The sequence below is a fragment of the Colius striatus genome, chromosome 1 (genome assembly GCF_028858725.1).
Source record: "Colius striatus isolate bColStr4 chromosome 1, bColStr4.1.hap1, whole genome shotgun sequence".
NCBI lineage: Eukaryota > Metazoa > Chordata > Aves > Coliiformes > Coliidae > Colius > Colius striatus.
The window spans coordinates 125,040,261-125,055,504 of record NC_084759.1 but is presented as its reverse complement, the minus strand read 5'-3'; the positions used below and the strand labels follow the sequence as shown (position 1 = coordinate 125,055,504).

General features: G+C 43.2%; 1 protein-coding gene across 13 annotated transcripts in view; it reads left to right on the top strand.

Annotated features, from left to right (window-relative positions):
* Positions 1–15,244, top strand: part of LOC104564058 (scavenger receptor cysteine-rich type 1 protein M130) — a 47,125-nt gene that overhangs the window by 12,302 nt on the left and 19,579 nt on the right. For 7 of the 13 annotated variants that reach the window (XM_062006479.1, XM_062006558.1, XM_062006548.1 and 4 more), the window contains exons 1-4: positions 3,987–5,161; positions 5,397–5,467; positions 12,364–12,678; positions 14,649–14,957. In XM_062006479.1, coding sequence (XP_061862463.1) covers positions 5,019–5,161; positions 5,397–5,467; positions 12,364–12,678; positions 14,649–14,957 — 838 coding nt within the window. In that variant the 5' untranslated portion in view covers positions 3,987–5,018. Of the gene's footprint in view, positions 1–3,460; positions 3,816–3,986; positions 5,194–5,396; positions 5,468–11,775; positions 11,845–12,363; positions 12,679–14,648; positions 14,958–15,244 lie in introns of those variants that run through there. The other 6 variants (XM_062006522.1, XM_062006531.1, XM_062006496.1 and 3 more) reach the window with 4 other exon arrangements.

Sequence of the window (15,244 nt, the reverse complement as noted above, 5' to 3'; positions counted from 1 at the left end):
TAGACATGTGGGACTGAAGGTCTTAAGACCTAGAGGAAGCTTTTGTAAATGTGTACATTCTTCTCGTACAAAAGGGTCCATATTCTCATTAAATCCATTTAATAGCACCATAAGACAAATACTTAAGAATTTTTTGTTACCTGTAAGCCTAGTAGTTTGAAAGGTTACCAGATACAGTTGCTCTGTAGCACAATTAAATTAAGCTCCTTCACCTGCCTACCTATAGCATGCCAGAGAGGCTGACAGGGATAAGCAGCCAAAGGGCAGCAATAACAGCTATCTGGAATGCTATCTGAAGACCGACAAATTACGAAGAAAGATTTGCTGCATTCTGATAATTTCAATAAGAAAACCGTCTGACTTTGTAGTCAAAAGTGTGGGAAAAAAAGAGCTCTCTATGAATACAGTTCCTGTTGTTTGAGGGGAAGCACTGTGGTAGCATATAGTAGAGGGAATTAATCAGGCAAGATTCTCTTAGTTATGTTGCAGGGAGTGACATATTTATAAAAATTCTAAGTGTTAATGTGCAGCAACTCCCTTACATTTATACCTGTATGTACTAGCCACTCTCTTGCAGTGGTCATGGGAGCAGCATGGTCAGGCTGCTATTATTTAGGTATTGCACTATCTGCTATCTTTGCACAGCAGGCGTGTTTTATCTACTGTGAGGGCTGCACTGTAGAGATGTTGGAAAATTCCTTCCAGGGGACCTGTAGATTTGTGTGAGTCCAGTGTCCTCTTTCTTACAATACCACTTCTCAGGGAGAGCAGATGCAGTCTCAGAGGTAATGCAGAACCCTCATATAGCTTTGGTTGGACTCATGGGCACTACATTCCTCCCATCTTCTTAGACTCATGTCTCTTCTTCTTAGATCCATGTCCAGTACAACTGCTTGTTAAGAGATCTCTCACTATACAACTCTGTACTACCAAGTATTGAAAACTCTTTACAATAAAAGTCTTTTACAGACTACAAAAAAGGACTTTTCTTGCCCACTTCCTACTCTATATACATCATGTTCACATGGATTGGGAGGGATCCTCTATGCTGGCACGGGGATGAAGCCTGGCAGGTATCAAGATGATCAGAAAGTTCTTCAGCTGCAGGAGGGAGAGATGAGAGTGAGCCTTGTGAGTACCCCTACACTGTACAGTAAGCAAGTAGACTCAAGCACTTAACCTCTGTCCACGATGTAGGTTCTGGTTCAATCTCTTGCTTTGTTTGGGCCCACTTCAAGGGAAATATGATATAGAGGGAATTGATCTTATGCAGTGTGGGTGCAAGTCAGTCTTTTGCCATCTGACTGGACCCAGTGTCAGTTGCTAAGCAACTTTTACTTGGCAATGTAGACAATAATTGTGCTGACTGCTTCAAAAGTAAGATGAGCCTCTAACCACATCCTTTGTTTTTTGCTCCAGGATATGAAAGCCTCAGTGTCTCTAATGGTACTTGCCTTCTTAGGTGACTCTGTGTAAAAGCAGTCTACACACCAGTCAGCTGCGGGGTCCTGTCAAATTAATCTTCCAGCTACTCTCCCTGCACAAACTGTGAGTGGTACCCATGCAGCCTGCTTCAGAGCCCTGCTGCAAGAACATCATTATGTGATCAATTCCCTATGCTACATTTCTTTGCAAATGTAAAGTGATAGGACTGAGGAGCATCAGAAGAGAAGGCGAAACCCTCTCTTCTACTTATATATATACCTATACCTATATAATACTATACCTATTAGATAAACTGGAGATTTCCTTCTGAAACACTGGGCTATTTATTGGGCTGTTCTCAACATATGTGTCCTTTTTGCAGGAAGGTGAGTATCCCCTGTATATGGACAAATCCTGAAAACAACGAAGCTTCTCTCTGTGCTCCAACCAGATTGGAACCTTGCCCTGTATCTCCTTTTCTTCTTCTTTCCTTGCAAGCTGGAAAACAATGGGCCTTGCCCACCTCTTAATTTTTGCTCATCCCACTAAGGAGAGTTGAATCAACATTAGGTTAGATTCCTTGCAAAAGTTTTGAGAAGTAGTCCTTAGCAAGAAGGTATTCCTAGAGCTGACAATAGAAGCCCTGGGAAGGAAGTGCTGCTTTGGAAGCAGTATGGCTTGAAGCACCTTCTTGGCAATCACATAAACAGTGGTCAAACAGTATATTGAGACCTTATTTTCATTTCTGTGAAGAAATAGGCATCATTTTGCTCTCAGAATGTACAATAAGAAAGTCATGGAACTGATACTAGTATGGTGCTTCTCATACAGCAAAAAAATTCTCTATTTTCTTCTTGCATTCTTATGAATTCTAACTATTGTGTGTAAAATTTCAGTTTATTAGGGTTTCTGTGAGGGCTTTCTACTTCTTTCAGGTTCTAGACCATCAGCATCAGTTACGTCTTCCTGTCCAAGGGTGCAGACTATGCAGTGTCCCTGCAACTCCATAAACAATTTGATTTTTAGTTACTGTTGCAATTTAAGCCCAGCTGGTCACAAAGCACTGGAAGGCCCCTGGCTCACTGCCCCTGCCTCAGGATAGGGAAGATGAAAAATAACAAAGGCCTCCTGGGTTGAGATAAAGACAGTGAGGGATAAGTCACAGGTAAAATATACTTAATGGGGGGGGGGAAAGAAGAAACCCATTTATTCTGCCACCAATCAAAAAGAGCATAGGAGGAAATAGCCTTCCCCCACATCCCTCTCTTCTTCCCAGGCTAAGCTCTGCTTGTGATTTCTCTACTTCTTCCCCACTTCAGCGTCACAGGGAATGGGAGTTGGGATCGGTCCCTCATAATGGCCTCTGCTGTTACTTTCCCCTCTAGGGGAGGACTCCTCATACTCTTCCTCTGCTCCAGCACAGAGTCCCTCCCAAGGGAGACAGTCCTCCCCAGTTCTCCACAAACTGCTACAGTGTGGGTCCCTTCTATGGGGACAGTCCTTCAGGAACAGACTGCTCCAGTGCACCCTTCCCACACAGTCATGCACTTTTTCAGGTGCTGGTATCTGCTCCATTGTGGTGTCCTGTGTGGGCTGCTGGTGGATGTAGCCCCACCATTAATCTCCATGGGTTGCAGGGGAACAGCCTGACATGAGATGCAGGGGAGTCTCTGATCTGGCACACCTCCTCTCCCCTTCTTCACTAACCTTGGTATCCTCATAGTTCCTTCTCTCTCATCCCACTTCCTACTTCTTTTGCAGGTTTTCCCTTCTTAAATATGTTATTCACAGAGGTGCCTGATTGGCTTGGCTTTGACCAGAGACGGGTGTGACTTGGAGCTGCTTCAAGCAGCTTCTTACAGGGGCCACCACTGCAGCCTTTCCCCTGCTACCAAAAAAAACCCCATCACACAAACCCAATACAGTTATAGAGTTGTAAATTTTTTTCTCAAGCGTATAAGACTGAGTCTTGTTCCCAGCACATTCTGTTGTATGCCTTCAGACCACGAGGGTTGTTTTTTATTCATCTTCCTAGGCTTTTCTGATGAGGAATTCAACTCTGAAAGAACCTTCACAAGTGACATAAACCATCCAGAAGTCCCAGAAACTCATGTAAAGTGGGGAAAAAAAAAAAGCACCAAGAATTCAGCAACATATTTTTACAGTGGGAAAATCAAACTTTAAGCAAATGTACTTCAGTATTTCTTCATCAGTCTTGAAGTCATTCCTAGTCCTTCAGATCCACTTATTTCACACTCTCAGATTCCCCTCATTGCCCCATTAGAAATTTTAGCTGTCATGATCGATATCTTGTGAAGGAGAAGGCATCCACTTCTGAGACGAACAGTGGGCATACAGCGTGGAAAGCATCAGGGAATACTTCTGAAAAGGTGGTGAATGGACCTCCAAAGGGATGAAACTGATAGCAGTGAACTTTTTCGAAACAGATACTCTTATTAACATATCTGTAGGGTTTTTTTTCTTTACCCTGACAAGTTTTCCAGTAGAGTGGGAGTGACTCTCTGTTTTTCAGAAGTCTGTATCAGGGAGTAGAAGCAGGCTGCTCTTCAAAGGAAGATCATCTAGGAACTGAATCTGACAGCAAGCCAGGCATGAGGCAGGATCCAAGGGGTACAGTCTCATAGAAAACTGAACAAGAAGTCCAGTGACTGCAGCCAGGTTAAGTGTGTAGTCCAGGCAATCCAGACAAGACAGTAAGGTGGTAAGGTGGTACATCCAAGCCATATCAAGCCATAAAGTCAGCAGATATGGGTCAGTGCCAACAAAGTTCATGGCAAGACCCAAGCTTGGCTGCCATATAGCTCTAGCACAGACCAATTGAGCAACTCTTAGGCAAAGAATGGTCAGCCCCTGGCCAGATTTTTCTCTGCTCTTCACCAAGCAACTCTTTCCACAGCAGTCTGACCCAAGGTTATGCTGCTGCAAAGTTATACAGACCTTGAACGGGTATATAAAGCTGAGTGAGAAGGGGAAGAGGTTGAAGAGCATGTTGATGTACTAAGAACAGCTTAGATGTCACTGAACTTGGGCTTCTGGATAAACAGATAGGTGCCATCAGAGAAAAAGAGTATGTTTGTCAGTGTCATAAAGAGGATTGTGTGTTTAGATTGATGTAAACAGATGGTATTCTGCAACTTGTTCCAGTTGCCAAGAATTATTCAAGAAGCCCCAATTTGATTAACAGTGGCTTTTATTTCCTTAAATTCATCATTCTAGAGTGAGTGAGAGAATGGGCAGAATTACCAGTAATAGTCATTCACAACCCAAAACAAAAAAAAACTTAGTAGAGGAAGCAGGAAGTCTTATAATTTACATCGTAAGGACGATGGTCTTTCAAGACCTTCTGACCATATAACTCTCAAGTTTTGACTGAATAAGGAAACCCTGAGGAGCGCTTGCCTCAAAGACAGAGCTGGTGTCATTTTTTCACTTACAGAACTACTGCTAGTGATAAATATCACTTCTGTTGATTTTATAGTGAGGGTACAGTTTCTCCCAAGGAGATGGATGAGCCACAAAGTTAAGGATTTTCTAAGCCTTTTTCTTCTCCAAAGTAATTCATAAAATGACCAATGTTCTGCGCTTTCACATTACTTTGTCAAGTGAGAAGCAACCATTTTGCCTACTGCTCTGCCTGTATCACCAATGTTGGTCCTATCGAAAACCAAGACAATTCCGATGATGACATCAGAAGCACAGTCATCTTTCATATAAGGTCACAGGAACAATTTTTCAATTTTATTGGAGGTTTGTGTTCTTTCAGATTTGAGATTACTGTGTTGATAGTATCTGAAAAGGTGAAAAATATTTCTATTGGTTCCTTCATGTAGTTCGTGCTACCATGTGAATCTATATATTTCCTCCTTTGTAGTCATTTGTGACACTCAGAGCCCACACAGAGTGTGGTTCTAGGCAGTGCCTAACAGTGTGTTTCATCTGTCTGCAATCAGGATGGCAACAAAAGGACTTCTTTGTACTCCAGTGTTGTGGCTGCTTCTCCTCTCCATTCAGGTGTCGCTGGGTAAGTTAATACTTCATTTTACATATGGTAGTAAAATAGGAAAAGAATTTAAATTAAATATAAATAGCCCCTGTAGCTTCCCAGAGAGAGTGCATCTGTGTCATGGTTTAGGCCTATCAAGGGACAAAAGACCATGATTAGACTAAAGTACCAAGGGACTGAGGATTCCTAAAGGGTAGGGAGGGCTTAATGGCCGCTTGTGGTCCCAGACAAAACAGACCAGGCTACTCAGCTTGGGGAAGAAAACAGAAAATAATTTAATCCACCAACTAAAACATAACCATAAAACCTCAAAATATAACCAGCATAAAACACCACAGAATGGTATAATGATGAGGAGTACAATCAGCCCTTTAAGACCACCTTCTCCCCACCCATCCCCTCTTCCCCTGGCTCAGAGTCCTGATCCCAGTCTTTATCTCCTCCTCCACTGTTCAGGGAGGCAGGGAATAGCGGTTTCAGCCCGTCTATTCCTGATAGCTTCTGCCACTTGTCTCTCCTCAGGGCAGGCAGGCTCCGCGCTGATTCTCCCTGCTCCTCCGCGCAGTACTTCACACACACAGCAGCGCTGCACGGGCTGCTCCGACGTACATTCATCCCAAAGGCTGCAGCTCTTCTCCACCTCTCTGCAGCCCACAGGCTCTCCAGCACGGCCTACACCGTGGCCACCTCCTCGCAGGGTACAGCCTGTGTTCTCGCCACGGCTTGCAGAGGGGTCTCTGGTCTGGTGCTTCTCCTTCCTTCCTCCTTCTCTGACTGTGGGGTCCGCGTGGTTGCCTCCATCTTGTATCACTCTTACATTTCCTCCCAAGCATTTCAAATTCCCGTCCTTAAATAGTGATCACAGAGGCGTCAGATTAGCCCAGTCAGGCCGGAGGTGGGTCTGAACCCAGGAGTTGGGGGACAGTCTGAGAACTCTTTACTGGGTCTTTGCTGCAACCCCCTCCCCCTGTTACCAAGCAAAAGCGGCTCCTTGCTAAACCGTGACAACCCTATAGCAGTGTGAGAGCCACCACCCTTAGGGAGTGAGCTGGTCCTTGGGCAGTGAGCTGGCCACCTGCAACTGAGGCAACACTGGCTGCTGGAAACCTCCACTTAGGATCTGAAGACAGGGATGCTGTACTGGGTTTGCATAGCAAAGTTTTTGTAGCCAGAGGGACTGTAGTGGTGGCTTCTGTGAGAAGCTGCTAGAAGTTTCTGTTGTCTGACAGGTCCCATGCCAGCCGTCTCCAAAACAGATCCACTGCTTGCCAAGGCAGAGTCAATTAGCAGTAGTGGCAGAATGTGTTTAACATATTTGAGAAGGGGTGGAAAAGTTACTATTGAGGAGCAAAACACAGCTGCAGAGAGGAGTGAGAATATGAGGGCAACAAACCTTCAGGCCATGGTGCAGCCCATGGTGAGGCAGGCCCTGCCTCTGCAGCCATGGAGGGTCACGGCAGAGCAGCCTGGGTTTTTAATTCACATGGTTCAGTAATGCCAACACAGCATTTTTTCCATTTTCTCCTTTTAAGTTTTCTCCTTGAGACGCATAAAGCTCATATCCAACAACTTGGTTCCAAGGGGCTCATGAGCTGACAGCAATGGTGAACAGGTGAATGTGATGAGTACAAAATGATTTAGTTGTCAAGAGGCAAACAATTTTTTTTAAAAGTGCCCCAGGCTTCTTAGTTCCATAACAAAAGGTGCAGATCTTCCCTTCCTCTGAAACATAAAATTCCTTTAAAATGTTTCGATATTCTATGTGTAATTCAATTGAGCATTTATATCCATCAAGTAATTACATATCTGTCTTCATTTCAGATTGGCCTGTATCCCAAGGCTCAAGGGTTTTATATCTCTTATGTAATCACTATTTAAGTGTCTGATTACAGCTTGATAAATTCCTTCATGAAAAACTTCCTTGTGCAGAGGTTGCTGAAACTGCTAGCATGATGAAACACAAGGCAGTTACATATGCCAGTACACAGATACGCATGCACACACATACATATACCTGTGCATGGATGGCCACACAAACAAAACCACAGCAGTGACACAAACAGAAATAGCACCAATGGCCTCATCATGAGAAACTGATGTCATCTATCTTAACTTCTGTAAGGCCTTTGACATGGTCCCTCACAACACTCTTCTCACTAAATTGGAGATATGTAGATTTGATGGATGCACTATTCAATAGATAAGGAATTGGCTGTCTGGCCACATCCAAAGAGTTGCAGTCAACAGCTCAATAGCCAAACATCAATCATTAACAAGCACTGTCCCTCAAGGGTCCCTCCTGGGACCACTAATGTTCAATATCCTTATTAATAACATAGGTCATGAGCTTGAGGGCACCTTCACCAAGTTTGCAGATGACACCAAGCTGAGTGGTGCAGTTGATAAGCATGAGGGAAGCAGTGCCATCCAGAGAGACCTTGAAAGGCTTGAGAACTGGGCCAACATGAACCTTACCTCATGAAGTTCACAGGGCCAAGTGCCAGGTCCTGCACGTGGGTTGGGGTAGCCCACAGGATCCACTCCCTGAGTGATCTTGACTCACTAATCTCTCATTGTATTTCTCTCTCCCCTGTCCAGTTTTGGAGGGGGAATGATAGACTGACTTGGTGGGCATCTGGCACTCAGCCAGGGCTAAACCACCACATATGAGCTGGAAGTGTTACAGGCTCACAAATCACCTCAAAGGGATATATTTCTGCAGGAGATGCCCAGCACCTCGGGCAGCAAGTACTGATCCTTCTGATTTGTCTAAAAGAGTGATCTTCAGCAGGGCCATACACTTTTTTCCCTACAGTTGGTGGGACAGATGATCCATCCTCAGCGCAAAGCAGAAGTCCATAAGGGACCAGGATTATTTAGCCTCATGGTATCTAACAAGATTTTGGGAACTAATGTCACAACTGTACATTAGCAGGGACAAGGTAGAGTCGATTCGCTGCAGCTGTCCAGATCCATGCTATCTAGTTCAAGGATGTTTCCCCTGTGTTAGCTCTATATGCCAATCTCTTAGTTCTAGGGCAGTAAATCCTCTAGTAGTGTGGAGGGAGGAGGGTTTTGTGCCTCCAGAGGCGCCTTCTGTTGTTCTGCCTTCATCACTGGTTCCAAGAGGTGAGGAGACAGGGAATCATTCTCATTATCACCTTGTCCTGAGGGGAGGGTATGCAGGTCTGTTTTTTTCCAGATATCCCCGTACCAATCATCATCATACATGGCACAATCATCTTTAGGTTCCAGCAAGCTCCTCCTCCATTCTTGAGTTTCTGCAATAATCTGTGGCTGCAGTTTTGACTCAAGCAGTGTATTTTGCATTTCTAATTGTTTACACTTCCAAGTATACCTTCTATTTTCCTTTTCTCTCTTTTTTCTTTTTTCAACTGTACATTTTCCCCTTCCAATACATCAAATCGTACCTGTTGCTTCTGTAAGACAATTATCTAGTATTAAAGACATGACTACTTTCCCTTTTCTCATCTCTAACATAAAAGGAGCCTGCCATGTGGCAAGCTCCTGCCAAATTTGATCAGCCATTCATCATTCAAGTAGTAAGGTTTCCTAAAGTCGCTAGACGCTTATCGAACAAGGCACTCTTAACATCTGTGGAAATCATACATATGTTTGCAAGCTTGGCCAAAAGGCCTTGCAATCCCAACGACTGAACTGTTTATTGTTAAGTTTTTATTTTATTTTATTCACTTTATTGTGTAGCTTTATTGTAGTCCCTTGTAATACTTTGTAGTGTTTGCATTGTCCCATTATTTCAAACGTGCATTGCAGAGTTTTTAATCCCCTTGTTCTTTATTGTATAATACTTTATTTCCCGTTAAATAAACCCACCCGACTGTGAATGCCAAGTACCACCTGATGGCTGTGGGAGTAGCGATACGGAATCTCGTCTAGATCCATACGAGGTGTCATGTAAAACTCTGATTGGACAAGTAATTCCTGGACTTGCCATAGGTGGACAGGCCACCTTTACCTAACCCGGAAAAGAGACAGTCTCGTCTGTCTTAGTAATAACCCATAACTTTTACTTTGTGCACCTATGAGACAAATAGAAATTAAAAACCTAGCTGATCCTGACAGTGCCCATCCTCTGTTATCATCTGACATCCCCTGTATTACACCAGGAAGCACAAAAGCCTCAGCAGCCCATCTGCTGTTGCCTCTGCTTCAAAGACTTTTTGAGTAAACTGCTGTCTTATACCTTCCAGCTTGGCAGTTTGGTCTGTACTATTTCTGTAAGTTATCAGATTCTGAAGAAACTGACAGAAAAAAAGACAATGGCTAGAGGAGCCAGCACTCTGCAGGTGACAATGGCTGTGTGACAGCCCTTTATCTCTTCCTGGGAAGAGATAAAGAGATGTCTCCCAGCAGGACTTTGACCTCAGCATACATCAGTGTCAGCCAAACTGAGGAGTGTGGTGGTTTTACCTCAGCCAGCAACTAAGCACCATGTTCACTCATGCTCACTCACCATCCCCCACCTTTCCCCACAAGCACGATGGGAAGGAAAATTAGGGGGAGAAAAGTAAATCTTGTGGGTTGAGATAAGAACAGTTAAGAATAGTAAATACAACGAGGTGGAATATAATAATAATAATATTATGTAGTTGTAATAGTAATTAGTAGAAATGTAACCAAGTGAGAGAAATAAAACCCAAGGGGAAAAAAAAGAAACCAACAACCCAAAATGATACCCAATGCAATCACTCACCACCCACTGACTGATGCCTGAGCAGGGATCGCCTCTCCCCACCAACTACCCCCAGTTTATATACCGAGCATGATGTTCTGTGATATGGCTAGATTGGGTCAGCTGTCCTGGCCACGCTCCATCCCAGTTTCTTGTGCACACCCAGGCCCCTCACTGGCAGGGTAGTGTCAGGAGCAGAAAAAGCCTTGATGCTGTGCAAGCACTGGTCAGCAATAACCAAAACATCCCTGTGTTACTCAGTGTTGTTTTCATGACAAATCCAAAACACAGCCCTGTACCAGATACTTTGAAGAAATTTAGCTCTGTCCTTGCCAAAACTAGTACAGCATCAAAGACATGTTTCTATGACATGCAGACCTGCTCCAGTTGCTGGTAATTAGACCTCCATGCAAATACATGCACACTAAATAGAGTCACTTCACCCAGGAAAACAGATTTTAATAAGAAGATGAAACAGTCAGAGCTGTGTAGGTGCAGGGCATAGCCAGATAAGCATACTGATCAGCAATCTGCTTACCCTCCTCTGGCTGCTTTTCACTGAATCACAGAAGAGTTGCCTCACTGGAAAAAAAAATAATTAAAACAATTCTTGAACAAGTCCATTTTTTTTGTTTATGTGTCATTACATCTTAGGCTACATGCTTCATTTGTTTCTAGTATTCACTGTGTCTGTGCAAGATGCAGGCTCAGGTCTTAGGAGGCCTTTGTGTAGCTTGGCTTCCTAAGAACTGCTTCAGCATCCCACCATCATTCTTGTATTTCAATGTAACAAAATTGTCCTTGGGTTTGTAAGAAACTATGAATTAGGGTATTGTTTATTAAAATTTATGTTAAGCTCAATGTAAAGGTTAAGCGACAAAAGAAAGGAAAGTACTTATGTGAACAGCTGCAGGACATCACTCATGTGAGATAAGATAACTGCAATTGCTTTCACATACCAGACACCATTTGTGTAAACAGGAGAGATACTGCTCAAGGATGACTACAAGATGTTCTAAGGGACTGGCGAAGAGAAGAAAAACAACTCTATCTAAGTGAGGGATCAATTATAAAACAAAGAAGGAAAACTTCTTACTCAGCAAGCACCGAAAGACAGAAAAAAGATCCCTCACAGTAACTGAAGCATGTGCAGAGCAGTTCTCCTACTTTACAGCCACGGATGCAAAATGTATAAAAAAGGACTGTTTAAACTAATCAGTACGGCAGTTGGCGGAGGGCAGACTCCCCTGTCGTCCAGCGCTGTCTTTGCTCTTATTCTACTTGCTACAATTAATAAAATTATAATTGGCTTATGATCCATTGTGGTCTCAATTTATGACAGGTTTTCAAGCATTAAATCCTACTGTATAATATTTGAAGTAGCAGCCCAATACTGTAAAGCAAGAAACCAATATATATCTATTCCTTTTTCTCTCAGGCTCTTTATCAAGTGGCCTGTGATGACTGTAGTTATTTTGTGAGTCCACAGGTAAAAAGACTGGGAAATGTACATCCATATCAAAGGAAAGAAGCAGACCTGGGAGCAGAGAAGAAAAGAGGAGCTTTTGGGCGTCAGGTTCACCTTAAGAGATGGTGGGGCATAAGAACAATATGAAGACCTACCTATCTGTCTTTTGCTTATGCTGCTGCATCTCCTGAGATAACATGCCACCCCTCACAAGTGATTCTTTTCTCTCATTGAGTACCCTTGCTTAGGAGACACAGTGGCTAAGGCAAGAGAGGAATGAAAATGGTAAAGAATATTGGGACACCCAATTGTAACTACTAGTTTGTCTGAGAGGAAGAAGTCAAGTCAGACAGGGGAAATTGCTTTTTCATGGCATACGTGGGAAGAAGTTGGTGCTAGTGATATTATGATGGTAGAATGACAGAAAGAAAGAATCTCTGATGAAGCCTTTGTGAATCACACAGCAGGCACACTACTCAGCATTTCCCAGTCCTGATAGATCAGGACAAAGTTCACCCATCATTAGAAATATATATATTTTAACACTGTGATTTGCTCAAACTTGTCTTTTGCTCAGATAAAACTCCCTGAAGTTGGACTATTTAGAAAGGTGAACCAAATAAGTCTGATTTAAGAGTAAATTAGGAGTAATAATAAAATAACAATTTTTAGTGGATACTTGTGATTAGGTGTGATCCTTTCCATAACCTTGCTCTGTCTCTGTGTGTGAAGGTGCCGATGAATTGAGGCTGTCAAACGGAACTGGTCCCTGCTCTGGGAGAGTGGAAGTAAAACATGAGGAGCAGTGGGGGACTGTGTGTGATGGTGACTGGACTATAGAAGATGCTGAGGTTGTTTGTAAACAGCTACAATGCGGATCTGCTGTTAAAGCCCTTAATCGAGCTCCTTTTGGGGAAGGATCTGGACCAACGTGGTTGTATCGACTTGATTGCCGTGGTGATGAATCCGCTCTCTGGAACTGCTCACATTCAGGATGGGGTGCTTTTAACTGCCCTCATTATTTTGATACCGGAGTGATCTGCTCAGGTAAGAAGTCATCCAACTTTGTATGATAGAAAAATGCCTGAAGGCTGAGATCAAACTTTGTCCCAGCTGGATAAAGCCAAGTACTGCACAGAGGTAACATTTTCTCCATGACCTCTACTCAGCTAAAGTAAGTTGCACCATCAGTAACTCTTCTGCTGACTAGAAGTGTTTCTGTGTTCCTGGGCACAGTAATGACATAGAATGGAAGAAGACATAGTAAATGATATCTAGAACAGAAAAAGAAATGTTATTTGTTTATACCACAGCTCTCCAAGGCAACGGGAGAGCAATACTGAACTTCTCTTTGGCCAGGAATGGAGGCTGAAAAAGCAGATGTAGAAGGAGAAGCAAGAAAATGGTGTGTTATACCATACAACTAGCCTTCTTCTCCAGATCTCTGTGTAAGCTAAAACAAGACAGTCTTCAGTGGCAAACAAATCCATTGTCTGCTTGCTTGCATTGCTCTGCAAGATGAGCTTGGTTTTGCTCTTTGCATAAAGTACCATTGCAAGAGGTTTTCCCTTCTCAGTTTCAGAACGTAACGTTTGTCCTTTTTGATCTTTACAAGGTTCCTCTCAGCCCATTAATCCAGTTTGTCCGGGCCCCTCTGAATGGCAGCTCTTGGGATTATCACCCCCCTATCCCTCAAACCAGTAAAAGTGCACTCCATTACCTCCTCTAGCTTGTTGTTAAAGATGTTGAATAGAACAGGTACCACAAAAGAAGCAAAAGGGGTATTCCACTTGTTGCCAGGCTCTGGGTAGAGTGCAACCCAGTAACTGTTCTCTCAGCCTGATCATCGTCTTTTTTTTAACCATGTAGTTGTCCGTCCACTCAGACTGTAACATCCTAGTTTGGACATAAGAATATTGTGCAAGACATTATCAAAGGCCTTGCTAAACATGACTTAAGTGACACTCACTAGTCTCCCCTCATCCACAAATTCAGTCAACTTTTGAAGTCACAGAGGACGTAATAAGGTCACATAGGCATGATTTACCCCTGCTAAATTCATGCTGACTCTTCCCATTCACCTTCTTGTGCTCAGAATGTATTCCAGAAGGAGGATCACTCCATGTTTTGACTTAGGTACCAAAGTGAGGCTGACCGGCCTGTAGATCTCCAGACCATCTTTTTAGCCTTTCTGAAGATATGTACAACATTTCCTGTTTCCTCTTTCTGGGGTGCTTCAGCCTCCTATTAATTTGAATAATGAAGTTTCAAGGGCACACACTACTAAATGGCTATTTATTTATTTGGGGATTGCTATTTCTCAAGGATTTCACAAATGTTCAAAACTGAGCCTTCTGTGGTTTCCCAAGGATTTAGTATGTTTGTATACTGTGGGAAAACAATAGAAGATTGTTGACAAGGATTGTAAACACACTCAAGTGACTTGCAGCTGGAGTGTAGAAAGAATAGATACTTCATTCTAATTGTTGTCTGTCCTCGTGTGTTACACAAGTAGAACATCTGTGTTCAGGTAACACAGGCCTGTGAGTGATTTTGAGGCACCCTATCAAACATGCTTAAGATTGCTGCCCTGCTGTGGGAAAGTTAAAGCACAGTGTTAAACTACAGCTGTGTGACTCCCTGAAATACAGGCACAAACAGCAGCCTTGGTGATCCTCTAGCAAGGACCGAATTCCACGGTGCCTGTGCTCCCTCTTGTGTGCCTGAGCTTGGGAGCTGCTTCAGGGATTGCCCACTTGGCGAGCTAATGAAAATAAAAGCACTCTTTGCATTTCATTCATGGTTTTGTCACAGCTCCTGCATCCTGCCTGCATCAGCTCACACATATACTAAGGAATAAGCATTCCCATACATCATTGTTTTTCTTGTCAGTGGCATACAGGAATTGCCACAATGGTTATTTAAAAGTGCCAGTGATCTTCAAAGAATTGATGTGTGTCTTGCCTACCAAGGTATAACCAACTCTTGATGCTGGATTTCTTGGGGATTTTTTCCAGGCTTCTCTGAGCTGCAACTGACTGGAGGGGACACTGCCTGTTCAGGACATCTGAAAGTAAAACAAAAAGAAACTTGGGCTATGGTCTGTTTTTCACACATCGATTTCAAAACTGCCTCTGTTGTATGTAATGAGTTAGAATGTGGCCAGGCTGTGGATATCTTTAGAGGAACTCACTTTGAAGACAGACATGAACTGATATGGCAAGAAGAGTTTCACTGTGAAGGGAACGAGACTCATCTTGCACACTGTTCCAGGACGCTGCACCACAGACAGTCATGCTCTCATTATGCTACTGTTGTATGTTCAGGTGAGACTTCAAACTGATGGATATAATTTACATGTATCCCATAGGTCTTCTTCCTGACAACCCACAGTTCAGAGCCTCTGCCTATTTCTGTGCTTCCTCTATCACATCTTGAGCCATTCAGGGAAAGCCAGCACCCACATAATCTCCCAGTCACTCTACAGTCTGCACTTAACATAGGCTGTTCTAACTATTTCACTCCTGCACTAGGGATGTAAATCTCTAAAGTGCTATTCATTTATTTTATGCTACTAGAGGTATGCATTCAATGTCCATGTCTTTCTTATACA